At 44.6% G+C, this 13,598-nt stretch overlaps 2 protein-coding genes across 3 annotated transcripts; one reads left to right on the forward strand and one right to left on the reverse strand.

Annotated features, from left to right (window-relative positions):
• Positions 1-435: 435 nt before the first annotated feature.
• Positions 436-7,200, reverse strand: pld6 (phospholipase D family, member 6). Of its 2 annotated transcripts, none has more exons than XM_086157092.1 (5): positions 7,100-7,200; positions 5,038-5,153; positions 4,239-4,419; positions 3,841-4,070; positions 436-1,022 (listed from the first exon to the last, which is right to left on the reverse strand). In XM_086157092.1, the coding sequence occupies exons 3-5, from the start codon at positions 4,415-4,417 to the stop codon at positions 796-798; spliced, it is 636 nt and encodes a 211-aa protein (XP_086013218.1). In that variant the 5' UTR covers positions 4,418-4,419; positions 5,038-5,153; positions 7,100-7,200; the 3' UTR covers positions 436-795. The 2 variants fall into 2 exon arrangements, with proteins under 2 accessions (XP_086013218.1, XP_086013219.1); XM_086157093.1 differs by lacking the exon at positions 7,100-7,200 and adding an exon at positions 4,790-4,810 and having other exon boundaries at positions 4,239-4,417; positions 5,038-5,074.
• LOC147228817 (transcription elongation factor 1 homolog) lies at positions 6,714-10,364 on the forward strand. Its single transcript, XM_086157094.1, has 4 exons — positions 6,714-6,787; positions 7,102-7,241; positions 7,331-7,401; positions 8,206-10,364. The coding sequence occupies exons 2-4, from the start codon at positions 7,126-7,128 to the stop codon at positions 8,268-8,270; spliced, it is 252 nt and encodes an 83-aa protein (XP_086013220.1). The 5' UTR covers positions 6,714-6,787; positions 7,102-7,125; the 3' UTR covers positions 8,271-10,364.
• Positions 10,365-13,598: the final 3,234 nt, after the last annotated feature.

The following is a 13,598-nucleotide window of genomic DNA, read 5'->3' on the forward strand; positions in this document are numbered from 1 at the left end:
TAAGAACACCAGCTACAATTCCAAACACATGATCTCCCAGTTTAATTGACACTTACACACCGTGGATAAATTCTAGCAGCTGATTTGTTTAGTCTGACATTGCCATTTACTACACTGAACTTTAAGATGTTAAAACGTCTGAATCTTAACTCAGACAGATTATTTCTTTATCATCAAGTGTACGCATTTAGTCACACAACCGGATGTCTCAACTGTATTGTTTCTCGAGACTGCAGCCCCTCAAAGGGTTGTATTGTAAAACGCTGACCGTATTTTGATCTGTGTGGAATTTCTATGTATCAATCATGTTGCAACAGGAGCTGAAACCGCCGCTGCCGGGGGAATGCACTTTGCAAAAAGGCTCTGTGACAGATCGGTCTTAATGATCCAAGTTAAACAGTGAATATGAATTTAATTTTTCTTTAACAGCACATTGAAAACCAAATGCTTATACATTTATTGCAGATTTCAAATGAACCCATTCAATAAAAGTGACCGTCGGTTATCTCAACTTGGAATTCGATATAAAAAAAACTCGAAAATCTTCAAACTTGTGAACAAAAACAAAGGCATAAAAGTGTTGAAAAGACGGATCAGACGTAAATCACGTGGCCGAAGCTCTTCGACTGTGACGCCTTCGGTCGACGTCGCTTGTGAAACTAAACTGCTGAAAATTCGAACAGTAGGCTTTTATAAGCAATTACAGGAAAGCAGCTGTTACATCCTCGCTGTAACTTCGCTCTTTGAGAAACTCAAAAGCTGTCAATTTTTTTTATAAAAAAGGCCGGCGGTGGATTATTGCAGGTGGTGATTCGCTGGGTCGCCGAGGACCCACAGCCTCTGGAACTCCTCGACGAACGGCTGGACCAGGTCCGGTTCCTCCGTGACCACGATGTTCTCCATGTTGCTCTGCACGGCCGTCAGGGTCCAGTTGAGGGACCCGTTGATCAGCCGCCGGCCGTCCACCAGGGCGAACTTGTGATGCATGTACTCGCAGCTAATGCTGGTGCGAACGCTGATCCCTAAAAGGAAAGGTGGTACAAATGGAGGAAAGTGGGTATCTACGCTATTTCCTCCCAGGTTGGAAAGGTGACGCGAAGCTCACGCGCCTTGTACAACAATGCAGCGTGCGACAAATAAACCGTGATTTGATTCGCTTAGCGTATGAGATTCTCTCGATGTTCTCGTTGTCTGGGTTTCAAACGTGACTATGCTTCCTTGGTATTAGAGGGAGGAGGTGGTGATGTGAAAAGAAGAGCAGTTGTCCCTTGTGACGATCACCGGTTCTCGTGAGGTCTGCGGTCGATGCGGGAACAAAAAACACGCCCGGCCTGGCGAATGTGCTGTTCGGGCCGCCCGGTTTCTTAACTTAATTCCGATTAGACGGCGCTCAGTCAAAGAGGCATCTTTAACATTGCACAAGAGTGAGCCGGCGTGAATCAGAGAACCGACACTAAATCTTCTGGAAAGCTTTCAGGCCATGATGGCTCTGAGTCACGGCGGGGCTTGTCGTGGCAACCTCCGTTCCCCCCAGACGGCTCTTATCGCCTCTCTATTCACCGCCGAGGAACCCTGGGAGACTTCCTGACAATGACACAGGTAGCCCGGAACAGACTGAGCACCTCTCAGTGAGTCATCTCGCCGGTAAGTCGGGGGGAAATTTGTCCATGAAATTACCCCCAGGTGAAGGTTCTGACATATTCACGTAAAGACCAAATAAGGACTACCTGCCGCGATGGCTAGCGGAGGAGAATAAAACCTCATTTGAGAAATGCACCAATGGCATACGGTTGCAGTAATTGTCTCAGGATCTGTTCCTACATGTACCAACAGTCCGGCTGTGCGTGACGTGTTTGGATTCATTGTGACGACGCCTGTGTTTGGAGGGAAACTTGAGTTTTCTATGCACGTGTTTCTCATTCTCTGCCAAGGTGTTTTCTCCTATCCGCTTAAGTGAGTTGTGGTAGGAAGTTTAATCATCTTCATTTATTCATTCCCTATATGGTTTATCCTGCACTCAGGTGCTGGAACCTCTGCAGCTGTCATTGAGACAACATTTCACTCACTCATTCATACATCGTATAGAGAAACGACCATTCATCCTCTCTTTTACACATCATACAGACATATAACCTTTCACTCTCTCATTCAAATGTCATATGGAGACATACAATCATTCATCCTCTCTTTCATACTACAAATACTACAAATCGAGACAAACAACTATTCAATCTCTCATTTATACATCTGGGATTTAGGGTTTCCAATGAACACACAGAAAGCTTATAGGCCAATGGAGATGCAGACTTCAGACTTCTACTTATACTTTGGAAAGCTATAGTCTGCAGCTATAGTCTTTTATGAATGCAATTTTGGGGGATTTTTAATTTTGGCCCATATTTGGAATTGTCCAATATAATATTTTAAGAGCCGCACCTGCTTCCCAATCACATGGAGAATGTCTGCGCGGGATTCCTCCGGGTTCTCCGGTTTCCTCCAAAAGTCCAGAAACATGCAGCAGGTTTATAGGAGACCCTAAATTGCCCAGATGTGCGAATGAGGGAGTGAGTGGTTTGTACGTCTCCATATGTGGCCCTGTGATTGACTGGCGACCAGTCCGGGGTGAACCCCACCACTCGCCCGATGACGGTTGAGACCCCAAGTGCAGGATCAGAAGTATAAATAATAAATGAACAAATGAACTATTTGGTTCTAAATGAAATACAGTGCTGAAAATAAATGACTGACAACGAGCATAGAGTGCCATGTCTTCGAGTATTACGAAAAGGGTAAGCGTTCGAAAAATATCTAAAACATGGGACAGACACGTCATCTTTCCACCTGGGAAACCCCATTCGTGTCTGTTCTAGGTGCAAGTCCAGTGGGGTCACTGCGAAGCAAAGGATCCGGCTGGTTGCGAGAACAGGACACGTGAGTGCAAATGTGCAGACTCTAAGTGGCTTCTCCGGACTGAGCAAAAGTCGCAAAGCAGGCCATACCATCTGGGTACACATCTTTATATTTGCCCTCACGTTGCTTTGTTTAGTCCAACTGCAGATGCATCACTTCACACTACAACCCAAATCATTTCTACATTCGAATCTGAGCAACTTAATGCAAATGCTGGGTTAAGATGCTTGTTCTGGGATCACACCGCTTAAGCGCCTCAGGTAATCCTGTGCCCTTTGCAGGAAAGGAGGCTCTACATTTTAGAACCGCTGCTTATAAGGAGAAAAACTTTCTTTTCTTTGCAGATGATTCTGCTCTTTTGGTGCGGTCATGTCCTGAACCTCCAGCGATCCTTGAAGGGATTTGCTGCAGCGGTTTGCTCGGCCGAAGAGGAGTTCAAGAATTCAAGAATCTGCGGTCACGGTCATGAAAGGGAAAGAAAGGTCATGAGCTTGACGGGAAATTGGTCAGGGTTGCGTCAGCAGTGACACTGGTGCTGCGTGGTTCTTGAGAGAGGAGGCTTAGCTGGAAAACGAAGCTCTCAATTAGCCAACCTGACTCTTACCAACATCTCTGAGTACTGACTGACAGGATGATGGGGGGTGAATGTGGTTTGAGGTGCCTCAGATATCTGGGTTTTCTACCCTGAGAGCCAAATATTAGAGGTGGCCTGGGCGCACAGGAAGAATTATAGTTTCTCCTTCGGCCCACGGATGCCTTGAAGGCGCATCCGGAAATGGCCGGTCATGTGGCCAGTAGACTAATGAGCAGACTAAGAAGAGCGATAATCCTTTTGGCAGTTCTTTTAGCAGATACATGTCGGCAAAATGAGGCTCCCACAGACAGAAAGTACCTTTGTTAAGGACTTTTTATGTTGCTTGTTATCCTTACCTGCCCTGCGCAGGATGCCAATCTGGGAGCCAGTGATGGCGGAGTAGTTCTTGTCACTAAGGACTCTGACGGTCACTCGCCGTCTGTGCAGGGCCACCACGGCCCTGCTCAGGTCCATGTTGGAAAAGGAAAAAACGCATAAATCCAGAGAGGACGAGGCGGACATGATGCTGCGGAGCAGGCGAGAGAAGGACGTCTCTACACCGTGAGGCAGCGGGCAAACGCAGGAACTAGGAGGGAGGTAAAAATCAGGAATGTTAGTTAATGGACTAAAATTTGGGTGAAAAATTATCGTTATACAAATGATTGCTCTCGAGCAGTAAAGAATAAACACGGAAATCTTCACGGCTCAGTGCAGTTTGGGTTTTTTATGAATGGCCCTGCTTTGAGCCTCTTACCGAGGAGAAGCGGGGCTGAATATGTGCTCCACACAGGCCACCTCCGAGGGAAAGAACAGGACCTCATTCAAGGTTTTTCTCGGCGCACGGCGAAGCAGGAGCTGACCGAGATAATCCACGGCGAGTGAGGCGGCCGCCGCTCCAAGGCCGACTGCCACCGCTGCCCGCCACGTTGACATCTCTCACAGAAGCAGACCACATTTAAGACAAATAGGCATCGTACAGTCACAGGATTATTATATTTGGCATTATCTTACATTATTGTGTTAATTTCAGAGCCAGTAGAAATGAGTGATGTTTGACTTTTAGTTTGTGAGTCATGTTGGAAATTGTGAAAAAAAAAAATCCATATTTTAAGTATATTTTTCAGATCGTCAGTGGTATTTATCAGAATCCTTAATATTTCCACCATTACAGTTATCTCCCTAATTGTTTTGATGTAATAATTCATTACAAAAACATGTTTTCCCACAGTAACATGCATTTTAGCAGCCAAAAAGCAGCCTGGGTGTATTTTTATTATAAATCAAACCTGAGGGGGGGTTTCTCACCCTCAGTCTCACACATGATGCCTGGATGAAAAGGGAGGGTGTTTAAAACGCCGGCCTAACCAAAGAAAATTAGCAATAGAGGGGTCGGGCACTCGGTGTGTCTTTGTGAGAGTAGCTGCACGGTAAATAATGCTTGAAACTGAACAAATTGGAAACAAACAAAGCATTCTCCCCTGATCGAATTCAAGTCAAAATGTCTTTTATTGTGCAAAGAAAAAAAGACTTTTTAGGAGGCAGAAGTATCTGACCTTAAATGAGCCTGCGGGAGGTATTGGCTTCTTGATATTGGCCTTTCACGGATTGAGATAAGTGAGTGTTCAGGCTGGTTTGTGCCGATAGGAAGACTTGTTTTCGCCGAAAAGAACTGCAGAGCAAACAAGAGGCTTAGGGTTATTTAAAGAGAGCGCTGTTGCATAGTTTGTCCGGTGTTACGCTCTCCAAAATAAAGGCACGATATGGCCATATAATTAATCCGACGATTACTATCTTGTTTGTTGGTATGCAATTCATGTTTGGTTTGCCTGTCCACCTCACCATTCTTATTGGATTTCATAATCTAAAAACAATACAACTGATAACATTCAAGCTTTTTTTGAACGTTCCAGATATTTCAATGATATCATTATCATGGTTCTTTGAGCCACCATCTCTGTGTAAAGAACCCATGATATCTTGGATGTCTTGCTGCAAAGTCCAGTTCTGTGAATGGTAACATTTTAAAATGACTGAAATTACAAGGCAACTCATTTCACGTGTCGGTCGCAGAGTAGATTACCAAATACATGTTTTTTAATGTCCCAATATTGATTGATTTAAGAAGGACTGCCAAAAATGGGGGCTAATGTTCATGGACGTTATCTTTGAAATAGTTTTGCTGATAGCTGGCGACTAATGTGTTGCTAAATGGGACAAGAATTTCAACATTTCATCTAAAAACTTGCAAATGTGTCTTTAATTTTTATTGGTTTGGTGGCAACGTGCATTCCTTTAGGATAATTGTGACGATGAAAAAAGGATTAATGTGGGACTGTATTTTGTTGTTATTATGATAGTTTGTATGTGTAAAAGTTCTGTGCAAATATGCAAACTACATTCGTAATGCATATAATTTCCATGTGAGTGTGTGCACGCGTGTGTGTGCATGCCTGTGTATGTGTGTGTAATATCCATACACATATTATGCAGAGGGGATAATCTTCACTCATACACATATAAGATTCATAGTTTGCTGAGTTCTTTATCATGAGTTTGTAAGAGTCAAAGTTATGGAGAGCCATGACGTTATCTTTCCATTGGTTGGGGTATGAATTTATGCTCCATTCATGTGATTAACTATTTATAACTCTGTTTTTTTTCTGAGGTAAATCGTCGTTAATTCAGAAAAGGGGGATTTTTTTTTTCCCCCACTCGCTCAAATTTCTGACAGTTTGTGGTTTGACTGATTCAGAGAATCAGTTATTTTCATGTTTCGTCACTGAGATGCTGCTGTGCTCATTTGATAAATCCGGGTCACAGAAATACATATTTTACAATAGCACTTGAAAAAAAGAGACTTATCTGACATAATATTCATAATTGCGACTTAAGTTACTTGAAAAGCATGAGACACTGTCAGCCCATGTTTGTTTACAACTCTGCACTTTATCATATTTATAAAAAAACAGATTGAACAGATTTATAGAGACGTAAAGGTTAAAGCCAACCCTTCAAATGTGTTTATGATCGCATTTGAACGTGTCAAAAGTAGTTGCGAACTAAAAAAAAGGAGTGAAAGAAAAACTACGAAACGACAGCTGGTGTCTGTCGCCACCGTGTGGCATCAGGCAGCGTCAGCCGGCCTTTACGTCATCGCCGGTCAAAGTGACTGACGTGTCACTCAGCCAATGGGAAATCATTATTTGTTTGCTTTTATCCAGTCGCTTAAGAGGAATAGTTGCCGGTACTGGGTCTCGAGAAGACGTTTATCTACTCGGGCAACGTGTGTATCCTTTATCAAAGGTAAACATTTTATTCAACTTTTTGTTGGGGTAAAGACATAGAGCGGCGTGTGTTTGAAATGCGTGACTAGAGTGATGCAAAAGCGTATGTGCACCTTAAGTAAATCATTTATTCCTCTCTGTCGTCCCGCGGCTAATGGTAAACGACACTCATGCTAACAATAGAAAGCTAACTCCACAATGTTTTTGCAGCTGGTCAAACTTTCCCAGCTTCACCAGATCTTTCTGTCGTGTAGTTCCTCTTCCGACGATGTAATAAGCATCCCGGTTAAAGATACGTGTGTGTATGTCGTGTTTTTTTTTACCCACTCACAGGCGTGTTACAGCTAGCGTGCAATAATGGGGCGCCGCAAGTCCAAGCGAAAGCCTCCCGCGAAGAAGAAGATGACGGGCGACCTGGAGACCCAGTTCACCTGTCCCTTCTGCAACCACGAGAAGTCTTGTGACGTCAAAATGTAATCGATTCCCGATAATCGAACCCTAACCTTTCGATTTCTAAACGCCGACTCGATGGCTTACATGTTGATCTCTTTTGCCTCGACAGGGAGAGAAGCCGAAATACCGGGATCATTTCATGTACAGTCTGTCTGGAGGAATTCCAGACGCCTATTACTTGTATCCTTCGATGAAATATTTGCCATATACATACTAACAAATGTGTTTTTAATACTTTATTCGAAGAGTGAAGAGAGTTCCTGTCTGTACACACAGTTTTCACAGAAGTCACAGATTTTAGTATTTTATTGTTATTCATCCCATGCAGTAAGATTCAGTGTATAATTGTATGTGATGTATACATTTCTGTTAGTCATGCACATGGCACATCGACTCTAAGTGATATTTGTCAATAAGAGGGGAATGCAACAGGTTTTTTAAAGGTTGAATCTTTTGTGCCTGTATGAAAAAAAGACTAGTTTTTACCTCACTTTGAAAAACTTTCTGCACTGTCTCAGTCACAGACCTGACCTGAAGGGAATGCCTGTATTGAGAGGTGATTATTGGCAGCCAGCCGGGAAGTTTGTATTCGAGACAGTAACTTCTAAGTTAAAATGAGACATCTTGTCACTAAACTGATCAAGACCTGAACCAGCACTGGCTAAGAATTTTCTGTTTTCGAATCTATAAAGCACAGTGTCAGATTGTATGGATTTGATGCGGACAATGAAACTCACTTGTCACGGCACTTGTCTGATTTGGAGATACAGCATTTTAAAACATATAACGTGCATCGGAGGCCCGTTGAGCAGGCACATCTTTGACCGGATTAAAAGCAGTAAATTATCTTTTTTTTTTATTACAGATGGATCACGAGCTTACACCCACTTGTTGTTATGAACCGCTGGTTCTAGGACACGCGAGCAGTCACGTTTTGTTTTGCTTCCCCTGCAAAGAGTTTTCACCTTAATCCATTGCTCTCAGATCTATCAGAGCCCGTCGACGTGTACAGCGATTGGATTGATGCCTGCGAATCAGCCAATCAGTAGCCCCCTCTCCCTGTCCCATCCCGTCCCCCCCAATGTCAACCTGGACCGGTTTCAAGAAGAGGACGTCCGGGCCTGAGCACATCGGTTGCACAAGGACATTTGCAAAACAAGTTCTAGACAAACCGATTCAGTCAGTGGAGATTTACTGCCGCCTGAACAGCAGTACGAGTACGAGTTTCCTCCCTTTGAGCAAGGTTTTCACCCCCGCAACTCCAGTATCATAGTTCGTTTGCTGAGACATACCCTATTATTCGGTGCGTAAAGACTAGTTTCCCCTTATATCATATTTTTAGTCGGGCATTCCATCTTGTCATTTTTTTTATTTTTCATTTTAGAGCTCCTTCATATTTTTTTTACAATTGGCTAAGATTTAGCTGAACGATGCAATTCATTCACAGGGTTTGTAGTGCAAGAAGCTGCCATGCAAAACATAATGTGACACAAATTTAAAAGCAAAAATCTCTTGGAAGCGTGATAAGAAAGCTGTGTTTGTATATGGATGGGGACGGAAACACCGCCTGGCTTGAGATGAACCCAAGGACCTGTTCCAGGATGGCGACACCGGCGGCGCGAGATGTCGTAACGACTGAAGTCGGTCGAACTGGATGTTTACGGCGAAAGTCTGCGATGATGTCATTCGACGTTATTAGATTACTTTAAGTCTCTCTCGAATATAGCCTAGTGGATGATGCGGGTCGCTTTTGTTTTTGATGTTTTGGCACAACGCAACCTCGTAAGCCATTAACCTTCAGCTGAGCCGGAGTCGCAGTCAGAATGACCCGCGGCCCTCGTCGGCAACATGATCACGTCACCCGATTAGGTCATTCCACTGGACAACGGAGCCGAAGTGATCGGCTCTTTGGATTATTTTGGTTTCTGTCTTGTGTTTTTACATGATTATGGAATTTTAATTTCACGGAGCAAATGGACGAAACCAATAGCGAATTTCTGTCCTGAAATCAAGCTTTAACGTCGAGTGTTAATTTCCCTTCATGTCATTAAAGTGTTGAACAGTGTGAATCGAGGTGTTTTAAAGTAGAACCAAAGCAATCGACGCAGTCTTCGGAAATAACGGTAGTACTTAATCAGTAAGCGCTGGCTGATTAACAGTACTTCCTTTTGGGTGGATTTATTTATAAGGAGTAATCAAAGCAAACTTGTGTTCAAATGACAGGTTTAATGGACTGCTCAAACCTGAGAGGAAAGAGGGTTGACATTGGTTTGAATTAGACCTCCATTTCAAGCTAATGGGACGACGCAATCTCTGCGATTTAATCATAAAAGCTGAATAACTTCATTTTTTTCATTTATTACCATTAATGTTTTTTTTTTTTTAGACCGGAAAACCCCGGTGCAATTGAACAACCGTCTTTTTGCGGCGGCTGACCGCTTCGGAGGTCCTTCTGCGGCGATACGACTTCTCAACGTGAAATTCTCATCCGTGTCTCACATTTTCGGGGGGGGGGGTCTGCCGACCGTTTGTCCAATCCGATCACGGACTAAAACGGACGCGCTATAGCCAGCAGGCAAAAATATTTAAGATATGGAGTGCCTGCTTGGGCTTTCCTCTCGGGAAGACTGTGTGCACGGTGCTGCACAGTGTGCGTGATGATGGACCCCAGCTGGAGAGGTATTGACGACGCCTTATGAAGCACGCTGGAGGATGATTACAATGGAGAATGATTATCACTTAGTGTATTCTCTGTCTCTGCGTGTCCCCTCCCACTCTCTCCCCCTCTCTTTCTCACTATTGCTCTTTATCCTCTCCCATTCAGCACGCGAGGTCAAGGGTCACTCTGTCTCTGTTGTCAAGGCTGCCAATCACCCACACAGTGAGTGCGAGGCAACTGTTGCCAAGGAAACAGAATGATTCGGTTGCTAAGCACCTGGAGCTGTGCTCACAATAGTCATTTTGTTGCTTAGCGTGCACACACACACACACATAAACACACACTGACACACACACATACAGAAATACAATCAAAACCACAGTAACAGCTTTGCCTAATCAACAAGTTAATGTCGGCTAAATGTGAATAAATTCTGAGTGGCTAAATATTCCGATGCAATTGAAATAAATGGTGGAATAGTAAATGGTGTGAGAGCTATTAATCATTTTGCACTTTTTTTTTGCAACAGTGACTGAATTTTGCAACGATATGTTGATTTTCTCGTTTATTAAAATGTTTTATTCCATCACCTTCGCCACTTGATTAATCAGCCCCGGAGTCCAAGAACGCTTTTCTGGCCCGCATCTGGACTAAATCAATGAAAGACATAAACATCCATCATTCGGACTAAAAATAGTTAGGCATAAAATAAATCAATCCCTTATTTCCCCATCGGCATTCTGAGCCATTGAACTCAGCTGCAACGTGCACGAGTGTGTGTTCACACGTGGAGATTCGTCTCCTTGTTCCCCACCAGATCATCAAGCACCCGTTTTCCCCCCTCCGGCGCGCCGATCATGTGAATCTTACAGCAAGTTTATGTCTGCCACACGTGTGCGAGTTGCCATTATGACGGCGAGTCAGCTGAGTCAAACGCTAAAATGTCAGCCCTGGGTGCGAGCCCTGTCATATCCTCATGCGTTACTGTCTCAGGAATGCCGCTACGGGCATCAAACCAGCTGCGGAGGGAGTAAGAGACGTGGGGAGGTGGCGTTTATATGCCGGTTTAATGTACCGTCCCATTACACCGCTCTGTTTTGCGTTCGGGGGCCTTCTTCTGTCCCGCTCTGCGCGTGACGAAAAAACGTTCAGAGGAATATGAGACGCTCGCGTACGATAAGATTACGGGGCTCACCAACGTGCACGACTGACTGACTAGACGGGTAGAGGGTTTGTAATTAACATCTGAGTCTGAAAACTTTTGCGTTAATCTCCCTGAACTAATGCCCGGGGGGGGCTTTAGCTTAGTGGTGTGGTGCAGGTCTTAGCCCGCCGCCACCTCTGCGGGAAAATCTCAAAGTCATTTCCTCCACAAGTGCTAAAGAGCGATATGGTTGATAAACCTACGGTGATAGAAAACCTTTTAAGGGGTTAGATTTAATTTGGGCACGTGGCTCACACTGAGTGCATTCTATTTAAATCCCCTCTAATTGAAAAAATACCCCCCACCCAACCCCTCCAAGGCCGGGCAGTACATCACTCCAATGTATATCATCTAACTGCGATATTGTATGATGGTTTTATTCTATGTACCAGAAATCGCTATGTAAATTTCACTTTCTGCATGTAGAAATGATGAAAAAATAAAAAGAAAAAAATGAGACATATTTATTCCTGTATTATCATTTGTTCATCTCATGGCATCACCTGGCAGTGAGTTCCCTATGAAATCGGCCATTAGTCATCGTCAATGAAATTATCTTACAATACAAAAATAAAAAAATTAGTCATCTTTTTTTTCGAGAAAATCGGGAAACAAACCGGGAAGAGCTGATTGGGAGGTATGACACCATCCTGGCCGGTTTAAGGGTTGAAACGCGGCCGAGCCTGTCAGCCGGAACTCGGCCGCCGTGCCAATCACGACGTAAACTCGGGTATGTCGAGTTTTTTTTCGGATTTTAACACAGGTGTCCGAGTTTAGCTTCTCCAGCTTGGCTCTTCGACATGAAAAGCCTGGTTAAAAAAGGCAAAAGGGTCAGAATGACAGACAGATAACAGGAAAGAGTTGAGATCGACTGAAAAAAAAAAAAAAATGAAACGCATCTGTCTTTATATGCGTTGCCTCTCGGCATCAGCTAGTAGACCAGTGAATACCAAGTAAGCCTATTGTATTTTTATCTACTTGTTGAGGCTCGTAAGCAGTATATTTCTATATTTTAACGTGAACATTCGTTCTAGACAAACTGTGTCCTTAAGTGGCTCTCGTAGGAAAAAGGCAACAACAAAATAATCAAAACATCTAATTGCAGTCGGTGTTATGTTGCACTGTTCTTGTTTTAGATATCATGGCCGGGAAACAAAATATATAAACGAAAATTGTGCGATATATCTACGCATATGGAAAAATATACTGTCTTTGTTTCCAGCCCTCCTTCCACAGCTCGGCTTTATATTTATATGTGTCTTCCGGGTCCTTTCAATTGCGGTCGATTGCACAGACTCGGAGGTCGACGAAGCTTCCACTCGACTACGCGTATTCTCAAGCAATAACATCCACATCTGTATTATCAACCCAAGAATACCCGTGGTCGAGAGCGGAGCAAAGAGGCCTTCCTCCTCCTCCTCCCCCTCCTCCTCCTCCCATCCGAGTTGATTCTCTCCTCCGGCCTTTTCCCATCTCGGCGTTATCGTTTGAGCCTCCCGCGTCGGAGGAGGCCAATCTCACAGGAGCGCCTCCTGGGGACGGGAAAGAGACAAAAAGATCCCGTTCATTCTCGGACCACAAACTACCTCCAAGTTCTATCTTAACCATGTTCCTTGATGGATTGTGAGCTTTTTACAGACACACACACACACACACACACACACACACACACACACACACACAGCTGGTATCTTTAGCAGAGCTCCACCAAGTAAACAGATTAAACTGCCAACAGCCAGTCCCTTATGCTCTCCCCGGTATCAAGCAACACTTTAGCCGAGCGCGGGGGGGCGATGTGAGTGTGTGTGTGTGTGTGTGTGTGTGTGAGAAAAGGGGGGTTTAATGGGTGGGGGGTTGCCAATTATCACATAGGTGTCAGTATGTGTGTTGAGGAACTCTGAGGGGATACACTGATTATCAGACAGATGTTTAGTCCTTACCTCCTCACCTCCTCCCCACCAACTCTCCCCTCCCCCCATTTGATTTTCCACCCCTCCCAAAACAACTTTCCCTCCTCCAGTGTGATGAGCTGGTACCTCCCCCGCCCCCCAAACCTCCTCAAACCTCCGGCCCCACCCTGCGAATCTACTACAACACACTTCCCCTCTCTCTTCTTCCTCTGTCGGCCCCGTGGAGAATAAGTCTCCGCTATCCACACCTGCCAATTACAGGCTTAGCCGTTGTCAATCAGCGGCAAAGGAGGGGATGAGGTTGTTTTTTTTTTGGGGGGGGGGGGATCAGATCCACAGACATCCCCCTCCACCCACGCGGAGAACTCAGGCTGCTCTACAACCATGACTTGCCTGTTTCTTTTTTTTTTTTTCCCTCCCCCCACCGTCACTTCCTCCCTTCAGCATTTCCTCCTTAATCACGATGGCCCCGCCGCTTACCCTCTCGCCCCCCCCCCACTCCACACACCCCACACCCATCAATTACACCGTTCTCTTCTCGCACCTGCCGGTCCAGGTTCCTTCCTCATTACCCCGTCTTCTTCTCCCTTCTGTTTCCCGCTTG

Source organism: Fistularia commersonii, chromosome 12, assembly GCF_037954325.1.
Source record: "Fistularia commersonii isolate RoL2024-O1a breed Wild chromosome 12, RoL_Fcom_v1.0, whole genome shotgun sequence".
NCBI lineage: Eukaryota > Metazoa > Chordata > Actinopteri > Syngnathiformes > Fistulariidae > Fistularia > Fistularia commersonii.

Coding starts and splice junctions, on each gene's coding strand:
- pld6 (XM_086157092.1), bottom strand. CDS start 4,417: ATGTCAACGTGGCGGGCAGCGGTGGCAGTCGGCCTTGGAGCGGCGGCC. Junction 4,071..4,238: donor TTCAGCCCCGCTTCTCCTCG/GTAAGAGGCTCA, acceptor CCTCCCTCCTAG/TTCCTGCGTTTGCCCGCTGC. Junction 1,023..3,840: donor TGGCATCCTGCGCAGGGCAG/GTAAGGATAACA, acceptor CTTTCCTTTTAG/GGATCAGCGTTCGCACCAGC.
- LOC147228817 (XM_086157094.1), top strand. CDS start 7,126: ATGGGGCGCCGCAAGTCCAAGCGAAAGCCTCCCGCGAAGAAGAAGATG. Junction 7,242..7,330: donor AAGTCTTGTGACGTCAAAAT/GTAATCGATTCC, acceptor TTGCCTCGACAG/GGAGAGAAGCCGAAATACCG. Junction 7,402..8,205: donor ATTCCAGACGCCTATTACTT/GTATCCTTCGAT, acceptor CATTGCTCTCAG/ATCTATCAGAGCCCGTCGAC.